General features: G+C 31.0%; 1 protein-coding gene across 9 annotated transcripts in view; it reads left to right on the top strand.

Moving 5' to 3' along the window:
- Positions 1-22,377, top strand: part of nAChRalpha4 (nicotinic acetylcholine receptor alpha4) — a 252,998-nt gene that overhangs the window by 181,111 nt on the left and 49,510 nt on the right. For 7 of the 9 annotated variants that reach the window (XM_076370226.1, XM_076370236.1, XM_031988358.2 and 4 more), the window contains 2 exons: positions 8,682-8,797; positions 10,048-10,216. In XM_076370226.1, coding sequence (XP_076226341.1) covers positions 8,682-8,797; positions 10,048-10,216 — 285 coding nt within the window. Of the gene's footprint in view, positions 1-286; positions 324-6,000; positions 6,068-8,681; positions 8,798-10,047; positions 10,217-22,377 lie in introns of those variants that run through there. The other 2 variants (XM_031988362.2, XM_031988361.2) reach the window with 2 other exon arrangements.

The raw sequence follows: 22,377 nt of genomic DNA, 5'->3' as shown, positions 1-22,377 counted from the left end.
ATTGTCTGATATTTTCATGTAGAAGATCACGTTAACGAATGAATAATAATTAAAAATGATTTGATTATCGGCGTATCGACTGTTCTTAGCCAACGCTCAATGTTAACGCATCAATTGTTCGTGGTCGTGGTATACAATGCTTGGGAACATTCCATTATTTAAACAGTCGTTAGTGTTGGTGTTATTGTCGTTCAAACGCGAACGTTTAAACGTTCCGATATCGTGTTCCAGACTGTCGGTTTATTATTGGCACACGGTTCTGCGTAATCTTGGACTGTTTGGCGCCGAAGGGAACAACAAAGCATTGTCGGCTCTAAACAAGAGTACAATTGAACATTTGTGAAATTACGTAACACGCATCACACATTTCGAAAATCGATAAATATTTTAATATTGCGAGTTTTAAAAGCCGATGAATATCATTACATTAGAAGTTTTAAAAATCGATAAATATTTGTATTTTTACAATCACTTTTTAAACACGTAAATGAGCTTATGAAAATATGGAATTGCCACAAAAGAGCGACTTTCGTATACTACATATTCTGAAGAACGAATAGAAGTCAATAATAACATTCCAATTAATAATAAGCATTCCCGAATTTTAATAAAACTTTAGCACAACGAATAAATCTTATACAGATAAAAAAATTGTATCATTTTACAAGAAAATATAAAAGTTCAATTTTATTATATACGGAAGTTTTCTATATGGAGGGAGATATCATATCCAACTTTCTTTTTAAGAATCGTTAAACACGTGTCAGATATTTGACTTTAAATAAAGTTCCGTACCATCGTGCAGTGTGAACACAGGGAATATTAGAATTTCGTCGATACTTTGTTACATAATCCACATTGTTTTTAAAAAACTTAATTTATTTTAACGTTAACATTACAATACAATTCCCCGTTGGAAAATATTGACATTATTATGTTACTACGAAAAGAATTCAAATAAACAAAAATGAAAAGCTACTACCAAGAAGTTTAAACACTAAAGAGAACACTAAACAGACTACACAAGAACAAATGATTGAAAGAAGTTGTTTTTTATGTGAATAAAGCAAAATAACTTCTTAATTTACATGGTTATTAGTAGCCTAAATGTTAACAGAAATCCAATTACTCATTTAGCCTGAGTTTTTCAATAGTTTGCGTAGAAGACTCGTTGGATTGTATAAAACATTACAATTGAAAAGATCGTCGCCGAAACAAAGGCTGGTAAATAGCGAATGTATTAAAAAGAAGGTTTATACTGAAGACGTTATACATAAATTGTTTAAATTTATTTTTACAAGATATTAGCATTAATATTATCGTGCCTTTAAAAAGAAATAAACGGAACACCCTAAGGCAACGTATATTTCAATGTTCGTCGTACGATGAGGGTAAAACTCGAAAATCCTAAGCAAAATGATTTATGTATCGTGTGGGTTAGGTGAGCTTTTCGTGGTGGTTAGCTGCATCAATCACTCGTGCTTTCAAAATAGTTCCCTCCGCTTCCTTTATTCAAAATCATCTTTATTCTTCGTCAATACATTTTCATATTGTGAATTTCATCCCCGACATTTATATCTGGAAGAAATACTGAAAAGGAATACACATGAGTACTCGTCAATTCTACGTTATTTTCCGAGGGAAATGCATTTCATGGGATTTCATATACATTTTACTCGTTGAATTTATAATCTTTCATTTTGAACATGTCTATTTTAACTGTTAAGTCACAGAGCAAGGAATAAAAAAACAAAACAAATTATCATTTCACACTTGAACTTAAATTAACGTATTTAATATGCTTTTCAGTAGGTTTAAATATATTTAAATTGTATAAAGAGTATATTTATAAATATAATTACTAATGGACCTCTTATGTCTTTTACAGACTTGTGAGAATAATGATTTTTAAAAGTTGACACGAATGCAACCCTAACGGATTAATAAATTATTCTGATAATTGAAAAAGCTTTTTCAAATAAAAGATTAACCAGCTTCTATGCCTTGGATATTTCACTTTGAATGACAAAATTACTGATGTTTCTTCAGAAACATTCTCGAAACAAAATGTTTTTAATATATGATGTATTTTCTTACTTTTTTGAAGGTAAGAAAATTTGAAGATTTAGGAATTCATTAACGTTTAAATAAACGTAAAATTTTGTCACTTGGTTAACTTATTTCAACAGAATATATTATCGAAGTTTTTTATATATTACATAACATGGAATTTGTAAGTCTTCTTCGAATGCAGCTATATCTAAATGAAAGTATGCAAGGAGATAAAATAAGAATAGAATAGCTTGAATAAAAAGTGGTAATATTGCACATGAATTAACAGATTTAATTAAATTATATTTGTTTAAATTTAAATTGAAGAATAAAGTATAGTAGAATTTAAAGTTTACAGAATGTTACATATTTCGACGATACAATTCGAAAGAAATTAAATGAAGAAACAAATCCTAATTAATTTCAATTAACTTCCTTATGAATCAAATATTATATGAACTTTACGTAAAAGTATATATCAAATTTCACCTGACATATTTTTTAATTGTCAAAATATTGAAATAGAAACACATAATGACAGTGATGAAATGTATCTATTTGTATTTCATTTATGATGAAAGGTTTAGTATTTGTGCGAATTCGTTTCAATGCAATCTTTTTAAAATTAATTCGAAAGTCGTTTTCTTCGTGTGCAATAACTTAATAGGAGGAAAATGCGAAAATGTCTGGGAAACGTTCAATAAGTAGCGGAAGAAAACAAACGATGTGATTTCCACGCACGGAAAAGAACATTCGGCAAAGTTACCAGGCTCCAAGAATGCTCTTTCCACGGATGAGAGTGCTTTTCGAATCCTATCGCGGAATCTATGAAGAGAATATATATATATATTCTGAATATTTTTACTGTTCTTTCGCCCCTCGTATTGATTCGGCGCAAGATTCTCCATTTTATTTCCGACAGAGAGTGAATCTCCTTCGCGGAGATTTAAAACTTGAATACGAAACTATGTAAGCTATCAAATTCCAGGCCAACATTGAATATCTGTTAAATAAATTATGCGTCAATAAATGGAACAATAGGTCATGAAAATATAGTTTATTAGTTTTACGTAAAATATTAGTGACCCCCTTATTTAGTGCTAAGCTTTAAGTAAACTAATAAGTAATACGTATTTCAAGAAACTATATAGTAAATAATTAGAACATGTATTTCATCATGACAACATTTTTTCTTGTAACAAAAACAAATATGACAGGAAGTTAATAGAAAGAGATAAAGAAATGACTTCGAAATAAATAAAGTATCGATAAATAGATCAACACTGAAGAAAAACGAAATAGAAAAAGGGAAATGGAAATAAGGAGGACAAGTTTAAATAAGAAGAATAAATATTTCAGACAATTTGATAATTAAAAAATAAAAAATCGTAACACAAGTAAAAACTGATTTGTGAAGCAGATTGTTTAGATTGAAAGAAATTGAAGACGTTGCTTAAAAAAGATATATAATGGAGAAGACAAATACTGGTTTGGGACATATGAAAGTTATTAAGAAGAGAAAAAAGCAGAATAATAGAAATTTAGATCAAATGGTTGCATCATGAATTTAAAAATTCAGAAAAGAAATAGAAACGCGAACTGGGAATAAAACATTTAAAGATAAAAGAAAATCACAAATTAAATTTCGAAAGAGACTATATAGAAATATAAAGATCTCCACTTGGCGGAAACGGACAATAGGGGAAAATTTATCATGCGGGGACAGAAATGCCACGGAATGACACATATTGGATAGAGATCGTGACATAGGTAACGCGGAAAATGCAAGAAGCATGGGAAACAGGTACTAGAAATAAATAAATAATGAAGAGAGATAGGCAGAACAAATGAGAAGTAAAAATGCAGTTGACGGAACTAATAATAACTGAAAAATTAAACGTTAGGCGTGAGAAACTAATAGAGGAGAAATAAAACGGAAACTCAAGAATCTCAAGGTAACAGAATAAAATATAGCTGCAATTGTACATTATGGGAAAAAGTAAATGGTTAGAAAGAAAATATAGTAGAAGGGAACAAAAGAATGAAGACATAGTACAGTCATTAAACGATAAGACATTTCAAGCAAGGAAAATGGAAATCTACAATCAGGTAGAAAAATAAACTAAAAACTAAAATGAAGTTAAAACATAGACGCAGAACCACGAAAATAGAGAAGTTCGAAGCACTGATTACTGCAAAAAATAATCAAAGAAAAGAGAAACTGATGTAATGTAATTTTGGTGTGGAAGTCGGGACGGTGGGTTCTCTATCACGAGATAAAGCGGAGGAAAAAAAGGTACATTAAAGGAAGACAATAGATAAGATTAAGAACTCAGAAGTATGAATATACTTTTACACTTGACGGAGAAAATGGATAGGTCATCCTAAAAGGAAACTGAATACGAAATAAAAGGATAAGCCTACATATATTGAAAGGAAAGAAAATTCGGCGAGTATCTTATAAATTAACTTGTTCAAAAATACAATTGTAATCATGTTTAGGATAATACAGATATATGCAGGTTTAATTGAAAACACAAAAGAAGATATGTAAGACAGAAAAGAGTATAAAGTAAAGAAAAAAATAACTAAATTATGAGAGTAATTATAAAATAGTCACCAAAAATATGTCAGGCAGGAGAAATGGACAAGAAATGTACTACAATAACAAATGTGTTTAACCCCTTACCATGTAATCAGTAGTGAGACTCCTGATGAACATCTAGATGAATTTAACAAAAGTCAATATCGTTCATTGCCCACGAATCAAAGCAAAATATTATTTTGCTATTATCATTTTACTAACTTCAAAGTAAATTTGTATTTACAGGTGAATGGAAATTTTCTTGCGTTTCTTGCAAATTGTCGATAGTAAAATGTTACACGAGTTTAGTAGTGTTAATAAGTACTATCAACAAGAAAAAGAAGAAGAAGAAATGAAAAGTAGCTGCAATAATTTGACGATAAGGAACAGCATACAAAGAAAAAATATTTGAAAGATAAGTGAAAGGGAAAGAAGAGCATAGGAAGTGTAGCAAATTGGAACAGAAACATGAGAACATTACTTCAAAGATACAATAGAAGAAGAAAATTATAATGCAAATAGAAAAGAAGATCAAAGGCTACTTAAACTGATATTATTGAGCCATTTTTACTTTACTTCCATAATTGTGATAAATTCCCTAATTAAACAAGTAAATAAAGCAAGAAAACCTCACAAGTTACAAGACAGATGATTTTCTTATTTTAATTCTTTATTTAAGTTTGGAGATTAGTAGAATGATCTATCTATCCACGAAAAGAGTTTCTATTTTTCTATCTTGGAAGATTTATTAATTAAAACTCTTTAACTTTTAACAGTATTTAAATTATTCAACTAACTCAACAAATTCCTAATAATATGCAAAACTTATTCCATGTTTATTAATCAGATTTTAAAGGCTTGCAAAACTTGGCAATCATTTTTTAATTAAAAAATTACTTCCAAGATGATAAATTGAAAAATATCATTGAATATTCAGACTAATTTCTAAAATGAATAATAATATATAAAATACAATAATATATACAATTATAATAATTTTATTTCAACAGTTATCTATAATATAAAATAACTGAATGAAGCTTATATCTCTGGAATAATTCTAACGAAAACAGAAATGAAACGAAGTAGTCGAAAAACAAAGAAATGATTAATTTTCTTTCCATTATATTTCGTTAGTAAGTAGGACAATATGCAAATTAAGAGAGATTATGTTTCTAAAGAGCAGTGATAAGACGGTAGAATGTACACAGGCATACACATATACACATACACACATAGTATTCATGACTACGCATCACACAGACTTATTTGCAACGTCCGGAGTAAACCACAGCGTCATCGTGTGTATTTAATTATTGAACGCCGATAGCCCAGCAGTTGCATCAGAAATTCTAATTGTATATTTGCGCTAGTTGTGCGACGTTCTTGTGTATTATCGTTGCTTCAGAATTATTCTCTGTCAATACTTTTGTATGTATGAAAGTTTTGCTTGTGTGCACTGTTCACGTGCATACAAATATTGTTTCTGAATGTGCAACGTTGAAGAGATTAAACAGTTAGCGAATACCAATACCGTGCAAAAGTTTGTTGAAAAGGACATAGTACTCAATTTCAAACATTTCTTTTCAAGCTACGAACAGTCGAAATCAAACAATCATCACTCGATTTCTTGAATCTCACAAATGTTAATTTACGAACTCACTTTTACAATGTTTCTCACTGTAAAACGAATTTTTCATTATTTTCAACACTTTCTGAACATTCGTATAATTTTAATACTGTAATTGATTTCGAATTTCAATTCAACTGAATTATATATAGTAGACGATATGTAAATTAGATGGTTATGATTTCGTTAGTAATAGAATAACGTCATAGCATGTATTGATTTGATTTGTACAATTAATCTTTCATTAAACTAATGAGTATTGAATTTGAAATTAATATACCTAGTAATAATTTAGTAATAATAATATAGCGTATTATTAATAAATATACTGTTGTTTACATAATTGTTATAATACGGATTAAGATGTATGCCTGAGGCAATTTGTTAGTATCGGTTATGCTAAATAAATGACCATAGAATAAATTTTGATTATTTCTTTATAGTATCATTTCCATTTGTTCATACATATTATTATCGTTATTATTAAACAAATAACATTCACCATTTTTTCATTACTCGTCACTTTAAGTGACAAAATTAAAGTTCATCTTCTAATGACACATCACGTACACTGTCGACTCTTAAATTGATCATTTAAAATTCATTAACAACTATAAGTTACAACTGCAGGTAGTACTCATACATAGCGACTAACTTGAGTACAAATATTTAAAGTAAGACACCAGAATGTCCATTATATTTTAATTATTATAATTACCGAATATAATAGGAAAGGTAAATCTTTGCGTTCATAAAATAGTATTGCAAAAGGTACGCAACGAAACACAATAATAATAACAATAATAATTTATTCCAACGTTTCATACGTTAAACGCGGTTTCATGAATTTACAACGCAGTAAAAGCACGAAACATTAAAGCGCGAGTTAAAACCAAGATTAACAGAATTTCATTTTTCTCGTAACTTTTTAAGGCCTGTAACGAATGAAATGATTTTTTCTTTAATCTAGTCACCTGCGGAACGCAAGCGACAACAGCGTGTATCATAAAAGAATAACAGACTTTCACAGAAGATCAAAACAGATTACCACAAATATTTTGCACGGTATTGCGCATCCAAGTTACCGCTTACCTTCGAAGCATTCGCTTGAAATCGCTTAGAAAAAAAGCTCGCGCTAAACAGATTAAATCGAACGCTGAGAAACCATGGTAAATTATTCCATTGTACCATCATCGGGTAAATCCTTTCGGTTCTTTTGCGAGTGTGCCTGAATACAAATCCAAAGTGTCTGTTAAAGTTGAAAGAAACGAAACAAAAACCAAAAAAAAAAACAGAAACGAAAAAATATAGAGATACTAAGAAAATGAACATCAGGAGCACGGTTGACGCGAATCAATTAACTCGGCGAGACTTCTACAAGTTCATTAGGATATCTGCTTAGCGACTAGTTTGATTTTTTTCAGTGTCGAATTTGTTTGTTCGTCATGCTGCACAAATAGTTGAAAGCGAAAGGCATCTATAGTTTGACGAGGATATTTTTAACGCTGATAGTTGAATCTAGATACTTACTTCCGTGGGAAAGAAGAGAGACTCGTTTCTTTCTTCATTTTCATCCGGACTATATTTTTTAGTGTTTTTTGCTCCCGTTGCGCTTGTTGCGAACACTAAGTGCATCACGAGACAATGCACTATAAACTTTACGTTTCGGAATTTATTGTTCGTACTTAGCCCGTTACGAGAAACGTGCAGCCATCAGTGAAACTAGTTGATTATCCACCGACGCGTTCAGGTGACGGTGAATATGTCAATGAAAACTTCGATTCTCTTTGTGACATGTTGACTGTGATTATTAGTCACATTAAAATAGTGAATGGTTAACGATAAGAAGAACGCGAATTTTTCGAGTAATCATATCTATTGAAGTTTATTAATTTCGTTGATAAACATAACGTTAATGTATCCAAATAAAATTAGACTCATAGTTGTACAATGTTTAGAACACTATATTTCTACGATCTGTATTTATATAATGTTCATTTTGCATGCGATTCACTTGTATAAATCGAATTATTGCATCAGTCATCATTATACGTATTATAGGCATCAGTCATTATTTCGTCATTATTGTTACATACTAATTCCTTTGAAATAATACTTGAAAGTTTAGTGATTAAAAAGGTACTCGAATTAAGTAATATTTACCTTTGTGTAACAATATTACTTAGAGTTGAATTATATACAACAAATTACTTCGTACTCTATATAATAATATAACATTGAATGAATGTAATTATTGAAAGGTGTTAAGAGATACTCTTAAGTAACTTGTATGTCCCAGTCGAGGCTGCACGTTTGTCTTTCAAGAGTATATTAAGTGGGCATGAGAATTACTGATTTAGAAACAATATTGACGTAGAACAACGCTAATCCGAAAGGTTTGTATGTTTCGCGTAGGTCGACCTAAGGCACATGGACGAGAAATCCGGAAGCAACGTGGTGGATGTCGGTGTCGACCTATCCGAGTTCTACATGTCTGTAGAATGGGACATTTTAGAAGTGCCTGCTGTACGGTGAGCATCTACCTTTTATTTTTGTTGGTCCCTGCTTGGTACAAATTAATTAACTAAGCCATTTATCTGTCAACGTATCTGACTCCAGAAAATGAGAAATAAACAAATTCGAAGACGTGAATTACATACGTAAAGAGCTAATTAATCCTGCTAAGTTCTTCGGGTCTTTTTTTTACCTAATAACGTTCTTATTTTGTTAGCACTGTTCTCTTCTTTGTTTAATATTTCTCGATTTACACGTGTTCTGTTTTTTGTTCAAAATACCTTAAATTTGAAAGTAGTATAAGAAAATGATTGCTATACTGTATGTTCCTAGTTTTTAAAATATGCTTTTTAGTACATAGAAAAATTGAGGGCTGTATCGGGGATAAGTGTTTTAGCACTAAAATTGAAAAATATTCTGAAAGTAAAGATAATTCCCTTAACCCGTGAATTATTCAAATTAATACTCATAAGTGTTACTAATAGAAGAACAAAGTTGAACATGATTTTAATACGTTAAAAGATTTCAAATATATTAAGAATATCTTGAAAATGTGATTTACTTTTCAATAATGTCTCTCTTATTATAATATTAATCGTTGATTGATCTCTGTGACACTTTTAAAGAATTTTTCACACTAATGTAATATACTTCTTTATTCTACCGGAATTCAAAAAAGAATTTAGTAGGATCGATAGTCGAGAAATTTAATCTCTTATGGACACCTTTCATGTCATTCGACAGAATTGCGCTTTAAAGACTGTCCTCCTTTCAAAAAGGACAAAAGAGAAATTCTGGCATCATGCATTTCTTCTGTAACATTTTTTCACGAGTAATGAAGAAAATATTTTTGCTTTTTATTTCAATATTTACTTTTTCCATTCGATTTACCGTTCGTATTATATAGAATCTATTTTTAAGTAAATTTTATTAACATCCTTTCATTACATCTCGTTAATTTTTCCCTATATAAATAAATTAAAGCCTGTATAAATCTCTTCAAAGACAGCAACCTTAAATTTTAGGGCTAAATACATTTCTAACTTTATAGAAATATTTAAATCAGAACTTTACAGTTAGACCGTGTTTTTAATAATTTGTTATTATCATTATTTTATTTTATTTTATTTTAAATGATACGCGGATGGCAGTACAGTTAATGATAAAACAGTTTTTCCCAATTCTGTCTATCATATTCCACTCTCATTTTTATTTAAACTTAATCAACAAAGGCTAATTGCAATTTTTATGATTTCCTCTGTCTTAGAAACGAAAAATTTTACACCTGCTGCGACGAGCCGTACCTGGATATAACCTTTAATATAACGATGAGAAGAAAAACGCTTTTTTACACTGTGAACATTATTATTCCGTGTATGGGAATTTCTTTTCTTACGGTTCTGACGTTCTATCTACCCAGCGATAGCGGGGAAAAGGTGAGTAAGAGGTATTCTTAATGCGAAATAAATTTTACATTAAAAACACGATAACATTTTGAAATTGAAACGAGAGACAAAACACGATACAATAATTAGATAAACATAAACCTTAAGGATTTCATCTACAACTTTAATTTTATAAAATCAACAGTTAAGAATGTTTTATTCATTTCTGGTTTTTGATTGAATGTATGCAAGTGAAAACCATAAATACTGATTTACGTAATTCTATTTCATGTTAGTAACAGCTGAATGTACAAACAATAATAACAGTAATATTAATAACGATAAAATTATTTCAAATTTCGTTGTTTAAACACTGAATCATAAATATTATAAATTTTATTATCTACAGCAGAGAAATTAAGAGTTTCAAGATGTTATAATCATGTTTAACGTCGTTACATTGAGAAATAGCAACTGGTTCCAAACTTTTATCTTCTGTGTAAAAGCATGAATGAACTATAAGTCACAACAATTAGAACATTTTATGTTGTTATAAAATATAGTTCATATCGCTGCTCTTTTATTGTCCATAACAATGGTAGGCAAAATTTTATTCCTGTCTTTGTAACAGATAAGAAGTAGTAGGAGTAACCAATAAAATTGTGGATAAAATTATGTTAATAAGAATTTATTATGGTAATAATTTAGCCGATTTCATTCTGTACATTATTTTTCTTTGTACATTGTTGTATGATCCTCTTTATATCGACTTTTACAGTGAATTTTTTTTACATCTTGAATGGATCTGGAAACCTATTACTCTCAGATAAATTAATCATCCATGCAAATTAAGTAATCTTCCCACTGGAACGGAAGTAGCCATTGGAGAATTATATCGGAAAAATGTACGAATCAATGGATACTCGTCAAAATTATTTGCATTGTTATTTGATTGAATAATTTTCCAATGAATAATGAATGCTTATTATCAGAATGAGGTATTCCACTAATAAAGACTCGTTCAGTTTATTGACTGAATAATCTTATATATACATTTTTATTAAACAGTTCGAATAATGTATAATTTTTATTGATAATCAAGTATTCAAATCAATATGTTAAAAATTTAAAAATGTATCATTTTTACAAATTAATATGTAAATTATGATCGATATTATATTTTCAAAAATCATTACTTCAACTAAAATCGTTATAATTGGTCTCTTTATCACGAAAAATAGTCTTTTGAATAGTTTTATAACAAAGATACCAAATATTTTGAGATATATTAGAAAATAATGGTACAACGAGAAATGATACAATTTTTTCCGAAAGAATGACGAACATTTTTCAATAGGAAACTCTGAAAAATAAAAATGTTGTAAAATGTAATTTGCATAACACTAAAGTGTCTTTTTCAAAGTATACTAGATGAATATTCAAACCATTCGAACGTGTTGGAACCTATATGAGGCTCCAGATAGTTGAATATTTTTCGAGCAGCTCGCTATTCATACATGTTTAAACCTCTTGAAGTAGAAGTATGTCTGACCTGTTTGACACGTTTCATACAAAAATGAGTCCAAACTTGAATTCAATCGCGCAAGTTTGAACATCTGGAAGATAAATGTTTTTGACAACTTCATAGATGTCGAAGCCTTAAATCGTTCAAATTCACAGCTATCAATTTTTTAAGATATTTGTTTAACACTATTCCTACGAAATATTTTAATTTTCTTATTAAATCTAAATCTAAATTTTCTTATTAAATCTAAATCTAAATTTCCTTATTAAATCTAAATCTAAATTTTCTTATTAAATCTAAATCTAAATCTAAATTTTAGAAAGTGAAAAAGTAAAAAAAGGTTTGAAAATGTAGGTCAAAATAAATTTAAATACTACCATTGAAAAATTAACATATTTAACGTTTAGATATCGAAATCTAAATTTACAAGGAAACATGATTTTTGTAAACATTCCACTTGCAATAAATTGTTTTTAACCACAGGTGATTTATCCCTTTTTAGAATAAAAAAATAAAACAAACAATTTGTTATGAAACACTGTTAATTAGATATCTACTAAACAGTTTAATTGATGACTTGATACCTTAAGAAATTTTCTTTATTTATAAATGTTACGTATCATATTAGGTTTTTACCAATAATTTCTTCCTTTTCCATTGAAAAATTAAATCTTATTCTAGGAGTAAGAAAATTGTAGTTACCCTTTCAAAAGTAAACTTAGTTAAATAGTTGACTTCTTATTCGCAATTTTCATGACTGATACCTATGTATATGATCCATATAATCGTAAATATGTTAATAAGCAATATTTCGTTATACTAACTCGATTTGTATATTATTAAAAACACTGTGAATGATTTCAATAACCAGTACCTTAAACTTTCAGTGCAATAAACTAAGAAGTAAAAAAGTTGCAATTTTCATTAATATGTATGCGTGTTGTCACTGTCACCAAACTCTCGGTTCCTTGTGGTCTCAGAACCGTAGGAGAAGGCCAAAACACAGATAGTGATTCAAACATTCAAGCCGATTCGAACATTAAGCTGCTCGAGCAGGCTTTTCCTCGCAGACGCTCGAAAAGTCTCGAACATCAAGCCACTGAAACTTCCCGCCGTGTTCACACCTAAAGTGCTTGAAGATCCGTCACTGGGTGCATCATCAATTTATGACCTTCTCACCTACTTGGTCTTATTACAACAAATATTTGTAAGCATCCAACAAATCACGTGACCTTAAAATGAGAACGAACTTGATACGATAACGTTGATATCACAGCAACTGAATCCAATAAAATGATCTGAAATAACAAAATCTAAAAGAAATTTAAAGAAAACGGAAGGACAAATCTAAACGGCTATAACGAGAATTTACTCTAGATATTGATTACTAGATAAAGGATTTTCAAGCTTTCGAATCAAATTCGAATGCGAGGAACGTAATAAAATGTAAAATATTATTAAATTATAATGATTGACAATAAAAATCAATTTTTGTATAACTTCAGCCTTTTTGGTGTTTCAATGAAGAAATGTTGTTTTACATAAACCTTGTATTACATAAATTAATAATTGATTAATTAAATAACTATAGTAAAAATTGGTGTAGTACATATATGTAATTATCAAAATGCAATGAAGTATCAAATCAGTTTCGCAATAAGACCACAAAAGTTAAAGACGAGTTCCATTGCATTAAAATTTATAATTAAACCTTATTATATTACTTATTTCCCATTATATTCGACGAGTTTCCGCTATTTTTCGGTGCATTATTTTTTTTACTATATCTATTCATATATTTCGATATATATTAAGAAATAGGATTTATAATTATGAAACAGGAATTTTTGAACAATCTCTTCATTAATTTTATTATGTTGAGCTTATAAGATATTTTTATCTCTATTGCACTTAGAAACTCACGATCCTCTACTTGCTTAACAGTAATACCCCAGATATGTTTCATGCAATTCTGATTAGGCGAACATGCTGCCCATTTAGTAATATTAATGGGGTTTGTTCGAAATCATGCTATCACTCCTAGAGTTCTATGTATGCTAGCATTGCGTTGTTGAAATGTCCATTCAACTGTATCGTGTACTAGGCGTAACGGTAACATATTGTTTTGTAGAATTGTCATATACTCTGCGCTATTCATCCTTTTTGATGGATAAGCCAGTTGTAGCAGTAACAATGATACGTACGTATAACTCTATACCACGAAACTACTCCACCCAAATTTCATTTTTAACAAATATAAACATAAGAAATGATTTAAATGCGAATTAATCATAATTATCATCAATTAAATCAAAATGAAATATGATTAAAAACATTAATTTAATAATTGTATTTTAAATATATAAATTGACTAGTTAACTGCGTTTGACGAGTATACACGTCACCTTAAAGCTTGAAATGATACCAATTTGTTCAACCATGAATTCGTTATTTTTGCAGATAAATGAAAAAATAAAATAAATCGTCGTTTGACGAGTACCTTGCGTTTGACGAGTACACTTTTAATTTTTTCATTTTATTGCGCGCAAAACGAGAGACTTTTTTAACCAAATTCCACAGTTAACAGGTTAAATACTTTTAAAAAACCATATGTCAATCTCTTGTTAGTTGAAGAATTAAATTATTCATTTGCAATTTTCAGTTGTAGATATCGAACCTCGTAGTCGCCATTACGACAACATATAGTTTCGTTCCCATTTCCATTAAGAAAAATTCATCATCTAACTTGTTTACCTTACTTTTGCAGCCTGTTATTTGACTGGTTACGATAGAACTAAGTATATAGAAATTGCCGGTACGTTTAGTGTTAAAAGATGAAACGTTCCTGTCAGCTGAGTCAAAGTAAAAAATATGTAGTCCAGCGTGGTCCGAGTAGCTGGCGTTTCCATCGAACAATAGGTCGAGCTGTGTGAAAGAGTGGCGCATTAATTAAAACTCGGTACCCGTAAACGCACCTGTCTATCCCCCATCGACGTAAACGTCCCGGGAGATATGACCAGTCCCGGGTGCTTGTTCCTTTAAACCGCAACGACCGTTAATTAAAATCGCCAACGGACGAGATGCACCGCAATACTATCAATCCCTTTATTCGACGCGGAAATGGTAAATGTCCGTGAACTGCCGGCCGACTCCGTCGATCATTGATCCGAGCCGAAAAGAATACCTCGAAAACGTGACTCGAACTACTGATCGCCGGATCGTAGAGCCAGTTACCTTTCCTACATGCCCTCCCGACAGCCGTAATTATTTCAGTCGCGTGAACATTGATTTTAACGTCAATAAACGGGAGGAGGGATTTATTTCGTGTCAACAGTTTCTGTGCGCGCGGCCGTGGCGAACAATGGAGGACGTGTCGTCAATTTGTGGTACAAATAAAAAGGTGATTCCACGCGAGGAAGTAAATAAAATGGTTTCAATAGTGCTTCACACGTGACATTTTACGTTTAATGCTGGAACTATCGGTTGGAGTGACTGATTTTAATCTTCTTATTCTTATGTTACCAAAGGTAACGAATATCTTAAGTTGTTTTGGGAATGAATGGTGTCACTCGCGTAATTGTAATTGGCGGAATATCAGCGAAAATTGAAGAAGAGAACATACTCTTGTAATTTTTCGTGGATGTGTGTATTCATTTTATTAAATTATTAAGTATTAACTAGTGTTAATGTTAAATTCAATAATGTTGAAATTTGTTATATAACGCCAATTTCACTGAAACGATCAATGTATTTTATGTTATCGTAGAAAATATGTAATACTGTACGATTCATCTATGAACAATACATTTTCATTGTAAGAAGTTATAATATGCTTTATAAAGCTTTTGTTATGATTAATTCAGAAAAATAAGAAAAAACTATATAGTGTAATTTTATATCTGGCAGCTCCTTTTTAAGAAACTGAAAATCGAACATTTCTGGAGTACGTATGCACTTGGATAGCTCGAATGAAAGTGTGTAGTATAATCGATAGAAAGTTATTCTGCATGAAAAAATAGGAAAAAACTGTGGAATAAAATTTTTTCGTTAAAAACTTCAATCTCGTGGAAGTTTCAAAATTCCGCGAATGCACATGCATTTGGTTAACTACCGACAGAACGCGTTCGTACTCGACTTTTTCGAAAATGGAGTTCGTAATTTAGAAATAAAGTCAACTAAAATAAATTAAAGTATAGATTTTTTATTTTTTTAATCTTTTCAAACTCTAACTGTTCTGCACTAAAATATCTGAAATACTAATATCTCTATTAATGGTATGAAAAATTGCACTAGTAATTAAATAGTTATGCCAAAAAATAAAAGTTATGTTTACTGACACTTCTTTAAAAATAGTTATTTTCCAAAATATACACAAATTTTCATTGTCACTTTATAGCTGATGATAATACATGTAAACATTATATTATAAATATTGTATTTATATACATTTATCATTGTTATACAGTCATGGAAGATATGAACATAATAAAATATACATTTCAATTTTTACACTTCTATACTGAGATATGAGAATTTCCGTCAATATTAACAATATAATTATTTTAATTATGCCTAGGGCGTATAATATGTGAGCAAATCCAGCAATTAAGGATGAATCAAGACATTCATTCGACAAAGTTAAAGTACTACTACTAATTACTTGTTTTCTGACCCGTGGTTCTTCGAGTTCTTGCAGGGAGCAGTGAACCAATGGATATAAATCCAATGGAGAAACTTTGAATTTATAGCAGTCGTTAATCATCGTAAGAAAGTTTCACCGGAGAACACTGTATGTTTCCGCTCCATCACGAATGTGTAACATGTAGGAATGCAAGTTCCATTGGGTTAGTCTGTCACGCAGGCCCTTTGTTCTACAATGATTTCTAATATTATAAATTCGATGAACATATTGACTAAATAATATTCCTTAAAAACATCTTCGTCGAATTTTGTCAAAAAATAATCATTACAAAACAAATATAAAGTAATAAGTGTATTTAAAAAATATTTATTTTATACCTGTTTTACGTTTGACAGAGGAGGAAATTTCTTTAAATATTATTTCTGAAGTGGAAAATATGAAGAATTTCAGTTACTCAGAATAGTTCTTTAACAAGGCACAATTAGTATTAAATTACTGCCGAACAAATTATAAACGTATAAATTATTCTAGAACGCTACATTAACTTTGCTGCACTCTTCGGCTCTTTTTCAACCGAATCAAACATTCATCTTCTTAGCATCATTAAATTTATTTAGTCCTGTACGGTTTAGTTGCGTTTTCATTTTATTAAGAACATTTTTGAATTTAAGAAAAGTATAAGAAAATCCCCAATAATAAGCAAATCGGAAACCGTATTGGAGTTACTACAATAATTAAATTCAGAATAACTTTATTTATTATTTCTGAGATATCCTTTGCATCTATTTCTTTCAAACACTTCCACACTCTTTAGTTACTTTTTTATTCACGCAGTCAGTTGTATAAACTTTAAAACGATTTTATATAAAACTAATCTTATATTATCTACAAAACAGATTTATTGTATATTGTATGAAGCAAAGTTTCAAATATCGCACGTGGATGATCTAGATTTCATGAACATCCTGTGTAGACCTATGTAGTTATTACATGAATTATTGAGAGTGAATTAACGAGAAGAATTGATAATTTTAAGAATGTCTCACTATATAAAGCAAAATTTGATAATACGTAACGAGAGTCATCTAAATTTCGTGAACATTCAGTATAGACCTAACTATGACACGAATTATTGACAGTCAATTAGCGAGAAGGGGTGAAAATTTGAAAAACCTTTTCCTATACAAAGCAAAATTTGATAACACCCAACGTGTGTCATCTAAATTTCCTGAACACCCCGTACAGACCTAGTTATAACACGAATTATTGAGAGTGAATTAGCGAGAAGGGGGTGAAAAGGTTCCGAGCGGAAAGAAAAAGACAGATGGGAACCGGGGCAACGCAATTAATTCCTTTATCCCGTGGAACGGGCGTGCTTACCTATACTTAGCGTCCGTAAAGCGGACGTGTGTGAAATATGCGCCGAATTAGTTCTCTTCCGCACGGCTGTCGGCCTCGTTATTTTCCCTTATCTGTAGCTACGAGCTGGTGGTTACTTTTGCCACGATGCCGCCAACTATTTTTCATTTCTACGACGTCTTGCTTTTCTATCGGTTCTTACACCATTCCTTCCCTCCCCGTTCGAGGTCGCCAGCCCCTTATTTCATCCCTCGTGGTTTCCTTACCTTTACCTTGTCCTCGTGGATCGCCCGGAGCGCTCAATCCTCTTTATACGAGCCCTTGATATGCGACAGAATAAATAGAAAGGAACCATGAACCCCTTTGTCGATGCGCTTTTCCATCCAGACTCTGAAGTCCACTACACGGAAAAATGTACTTTGTGTGGTTTATCATTATGTCCCTCTGTGTGCATTATACCGAATTTTGTGACAGCGTTATCCACCTTATAATGTTATATTTCATCAATCAAAACATGAATTGAAATGTATTTAAATGAAAACTAAGAGAATTAGAACACCAAACTAGATTTTTAAGCTTTCACTGCTTTTTTAGGAAATAATCAGTAAGGATTGAATTTACAAATGAAAAGAACATAGATTGTTACAATAATTGTATCAACTATTGATACAAGATAATTGAAGTAGTCTACATATCTACCTTTAATTATGAAACAATTCTAACATTTTAACACGTTGAATGCCATGGGGGTCACCGATGACTCCCAACCAAATCGAATTATCATAGTCCGCTCAATCAAACGATGATTATTTGAAAACATTTCTACATTATAAATAATGCTATCTAATACGGTGACATTCAGCTAGATGACGGTGTAATAATAATACAATTCAATCAAATGATTTAATATTTGATTTTGTCCATTTCGTGTATATTGCTCCATGGAATCGTGCGACGTTCAACATGTTAATGAATTTTCTGTTCAAATGGTGCTAGTGGTGTGAAAATATTATTATAATAAAGTTTCACCAAAAGATTAAATTTCTCTTTGGTAAGGGCGAAGTAGAAAATCGTTGTATGATGATGTAAAATGAACATTAATTCAAGCGTTGCATAAAATTCCTCGAAACACAATTATTAATTGATTCTTTTGAAAAATATCTTTAAAAAATGTTATTTTTTGAGTTTATCTGAATTTATCTAACGCAATAATTTCTTTTATTCATTCAATATTCATTTACGCTCACGTAAATATCTCCTTTGATTTTTATAGCTTTTTTACATTACCGTTTCAGTAAATAGTTCTTCATCTGACTGTCGTCCATAAAAAGAGGACGCTATAATCAGTCTTCAATTTCCAGGTCGGTAAGACAGTCGACTTGGGTCACGATAGTTCACAAAGCGTTCAGTCTATTCTTGTAACTCGTTCACACCGTTACAGATAACCAACAGCGGATCATGCAGTTTTTAAATCCTTGTTTTTCATGTTTTTTTTTCTATTCACCTTTCCTAAGTTGACCAACGATCCTGCGAGCTACGTGAGTTTATCTAACTTTGAAATACTTTGAAAGACGTTAGTTCAGAACGAACTTCAATTAACTAATGAAAATTATGTTGTCTTTACAATAATAATAATATAACAAGGCATTACATATAGTAGAAAACTATAATATACTTTTTCGACAAATTTGATTTCAATCCGTTTGATCCTAGATTTCAATTAATTTCAAAGTCAATCAATTAATTACCGTATAATATTCTTCAATAATCTACGTATATGACTAAATTATTTAATAAGTTTTAATTCATAAGCAACATTAATGGATGAGTTGAAAACTAGGAGCGAATTATTCATTGGAAATTATGTGTCAACAATTGAAAACAAACTTCAATGAAATAATGAAGCACATTGTTTTTGTAGATATACTAGAGTAACGTAACGTTTCACAGAATAAAGAACTACAACCCACTTTTACCTCCATTGCATGTTTGAATTACCTGTGGAAGACATCATTTGAACTCAAACAATGGAATCTTATGTAATACCGTTCAATGATTCACGTGTAAATGCTATCATCATATAAATTATTTATTAGCAGCTAATCTTCGCGTTGTATAATCGATAATTAACATGAAAATTATCCCGAAATGATGAATTGAGCTCAAATAATGAACACCGGTGAAACTATCAGTGGAATATGACAAAAGGGGCAAAAGAAATTGGGATACAAATAGAGTGAGGACTGGTGGGAGAAGACAGCGGGAAAACCATTGGGGTTCGACAGGAAAAGACGGGGGGATGAACACAGCAATTCGGCCTTGGAGGCACGTCAATCAATCTCGGAGAATCGATAAGCAATATCGCGGTCCGGTGATTGACCCGCAGCCACCGCGATCGTCGAAATTGCATGTTCGCCGGTTACTCACCTTCTTTTTTTTTATGGCGCTGCTCTGGCAATGCAAAGGAACATACCACGATCCGCTCGCCTTTTTGACCGCTCTTCATAATTTCCGACTTAACCATTTTCCTCCTTAACCGTTTAGGTCTTACATAAACGCTTTTAGGGAAAATGCATTTATTTGCACAATATACGTTACCTAACTTATTTTTAACACTTAACCTGTTGCTTTATGATTTATTTCTCCACTATGATCGATACAACTACTTTATTCTTAATACTTCATTGGAAATAAAAAACATTTTAGGCTTATTCTGTGTCAGTGTTTCGCTTGAAATGTAATAATTCATAGCAAAAGAATAATGTTTAATTTGAATTCATAAAAATACGATAATATTTATGTTTGTTAAATTTTGTTTAAAACCTTTACCACAAGTTTGACACGTTATTGTAAGGCAAGGCATTAACGAACGTGTGGTTTTTGTCTTCTTCAGTTCCAGAAATTATTGAAGAAATGATATAAACCTGTATGCATGTCCTTAAATCATTACTGTTTTATTAAATTAGTATCATTATTATTATAATTTCGATAAGTTACTTATTTTCATGTTTAGCACTTCTTAGTAGGATGGTGTTTTGAAAAACATTAAGTTAGCGTCACAATACGTAAATCTGCGTGTCACGTAAGTTAAGTGTTAAGAAGAATAAATATTTTGATAAAGAAATGCTATTGTAATGGTCAAAAATAGAAAGGGCGATTATTATATCGATTTTATATCTTATATTGTTGGGTTCGCACTTTATTAATACTAAAATATGTGGTTTCAAAACGATGTCTCTAGAAATTGAAGGGTTAATACGTTGATTGCCACGAGACTTTTGAACGTTGAGTACATTACTCATCGTTACTCGTTTTATATAAAATATTAAATCTAGCTAATTTTAACTAACAAACAAGTTACATTGAGATGTTTAAATTTCTTGCTTGGTCTTAAATTATTAATTCCTTGCACTCGAAAGGTGACTCTCCATTACCACTAGATTCAATGTAGCAAAATTATAAAGTCATATTTAGTATTAAGCTTCACATAATGCAATGATATGCGAAATATTAGAATGAAATAGCTTTCTTTCTTGATTTATTCATATTTATTTCGAAAAACAGAATATTTCCAGTGGAAAATTTTCGACTGCAAAGAGTTAAGACTTATCAATGTACTTAGACCTATGTGACTGACATTTAAACATTTTGTACTTTCTTATATCTTTCTTGTAATATCTTAATCTTCTCATATTTCATTTTAAATATCACAAAATCAATTTATTGAATAACTTCTCAAAGATCATCCCTGCATTTTCAATTATTCTCGAGTAATTATCAAAAATAGAAACTCAAAATAGACCCACACTATTTCTGTTGTCAAGCTTACGACACGGTTAAATCAATTTCAATTAACCAGTTAATCAGTGGAACAAGATTCTTGTCGTGTCAAATGAATGACGGTAATTATTCAACGAAATTCTGTCTGCGGACAGTGTCCGGGATACAGGCCGGAATCGAAAATTAATCCGAACAATAATCTGAAGTATGAGGTTATCGGCAGTGGCAGCGGGCTCATCGTATCGCAAACGGTGGAATGCAAATGGGCTGGGTTGCGTCGAAATCGGAACGGTAATGGAACGAATCTCAATCGCGTTTTCTGCATCGATTGAATCCGGATGATTCGAACATTTGTAAATTGATCGGTTATTAAGGGCAACTATCGACGGCGCCGGCCATCCCTTTCTCCTCGCGCATTCCTTCGCGGAGAGTTGATCACTGTGATTAGTCTACACGGTCGCTATTCGAACAGTAATTAGTGAGTCCCGAGGTTCCCCCGAGGATACGGATGGAGACACCGAGTTGTTGGTCCCAATAGGGAAGTGTCGGGACATTTAACTTGTTGGTTTAGAAATGTCAGAGAATTCAACGCTTCACTACACCTTGGAACCTGGCCAACGGTAGTAAGTGACTTTCGGGATTGATTATATGGGACCTAGGTACTTATGCCGAGATAAATTTCGTGGACCCATTTCGAATTTCGACTGGTGAAAAACTTCGAATGGTTACAATTGAATTTCACGAAATTTTCTTATTACGTAAACGGTTTTTATTTATTACTTTGTAAACTGATATTGTTTACTGATGAATTATACGTTTCGTTGAATAACAATTGGTGTTCTTCTGATAGAATGTTCGTAATTTTCTTTTTTTAATTATTTTTTTAATTGTATTGTAGAGTAAAAA

Source organism: Nomia melanderi, chromosome 1, assembly GCF_051020985.1.
Source record: "Nomia melanderi isolate GNS246 chromosome 1, iyNomMela1, whole genome shotgun sequence".
NCBI lineage: Eukaryota > Metazoa > Arthropoda > Insecta > Hymenoptera > Halictidae > Nomia > Nomia melanderi.
Note: the sequence above shows the minus strand (reverse complement) of the source record. Positions and strands in the feature narration are given on the sequence as shown.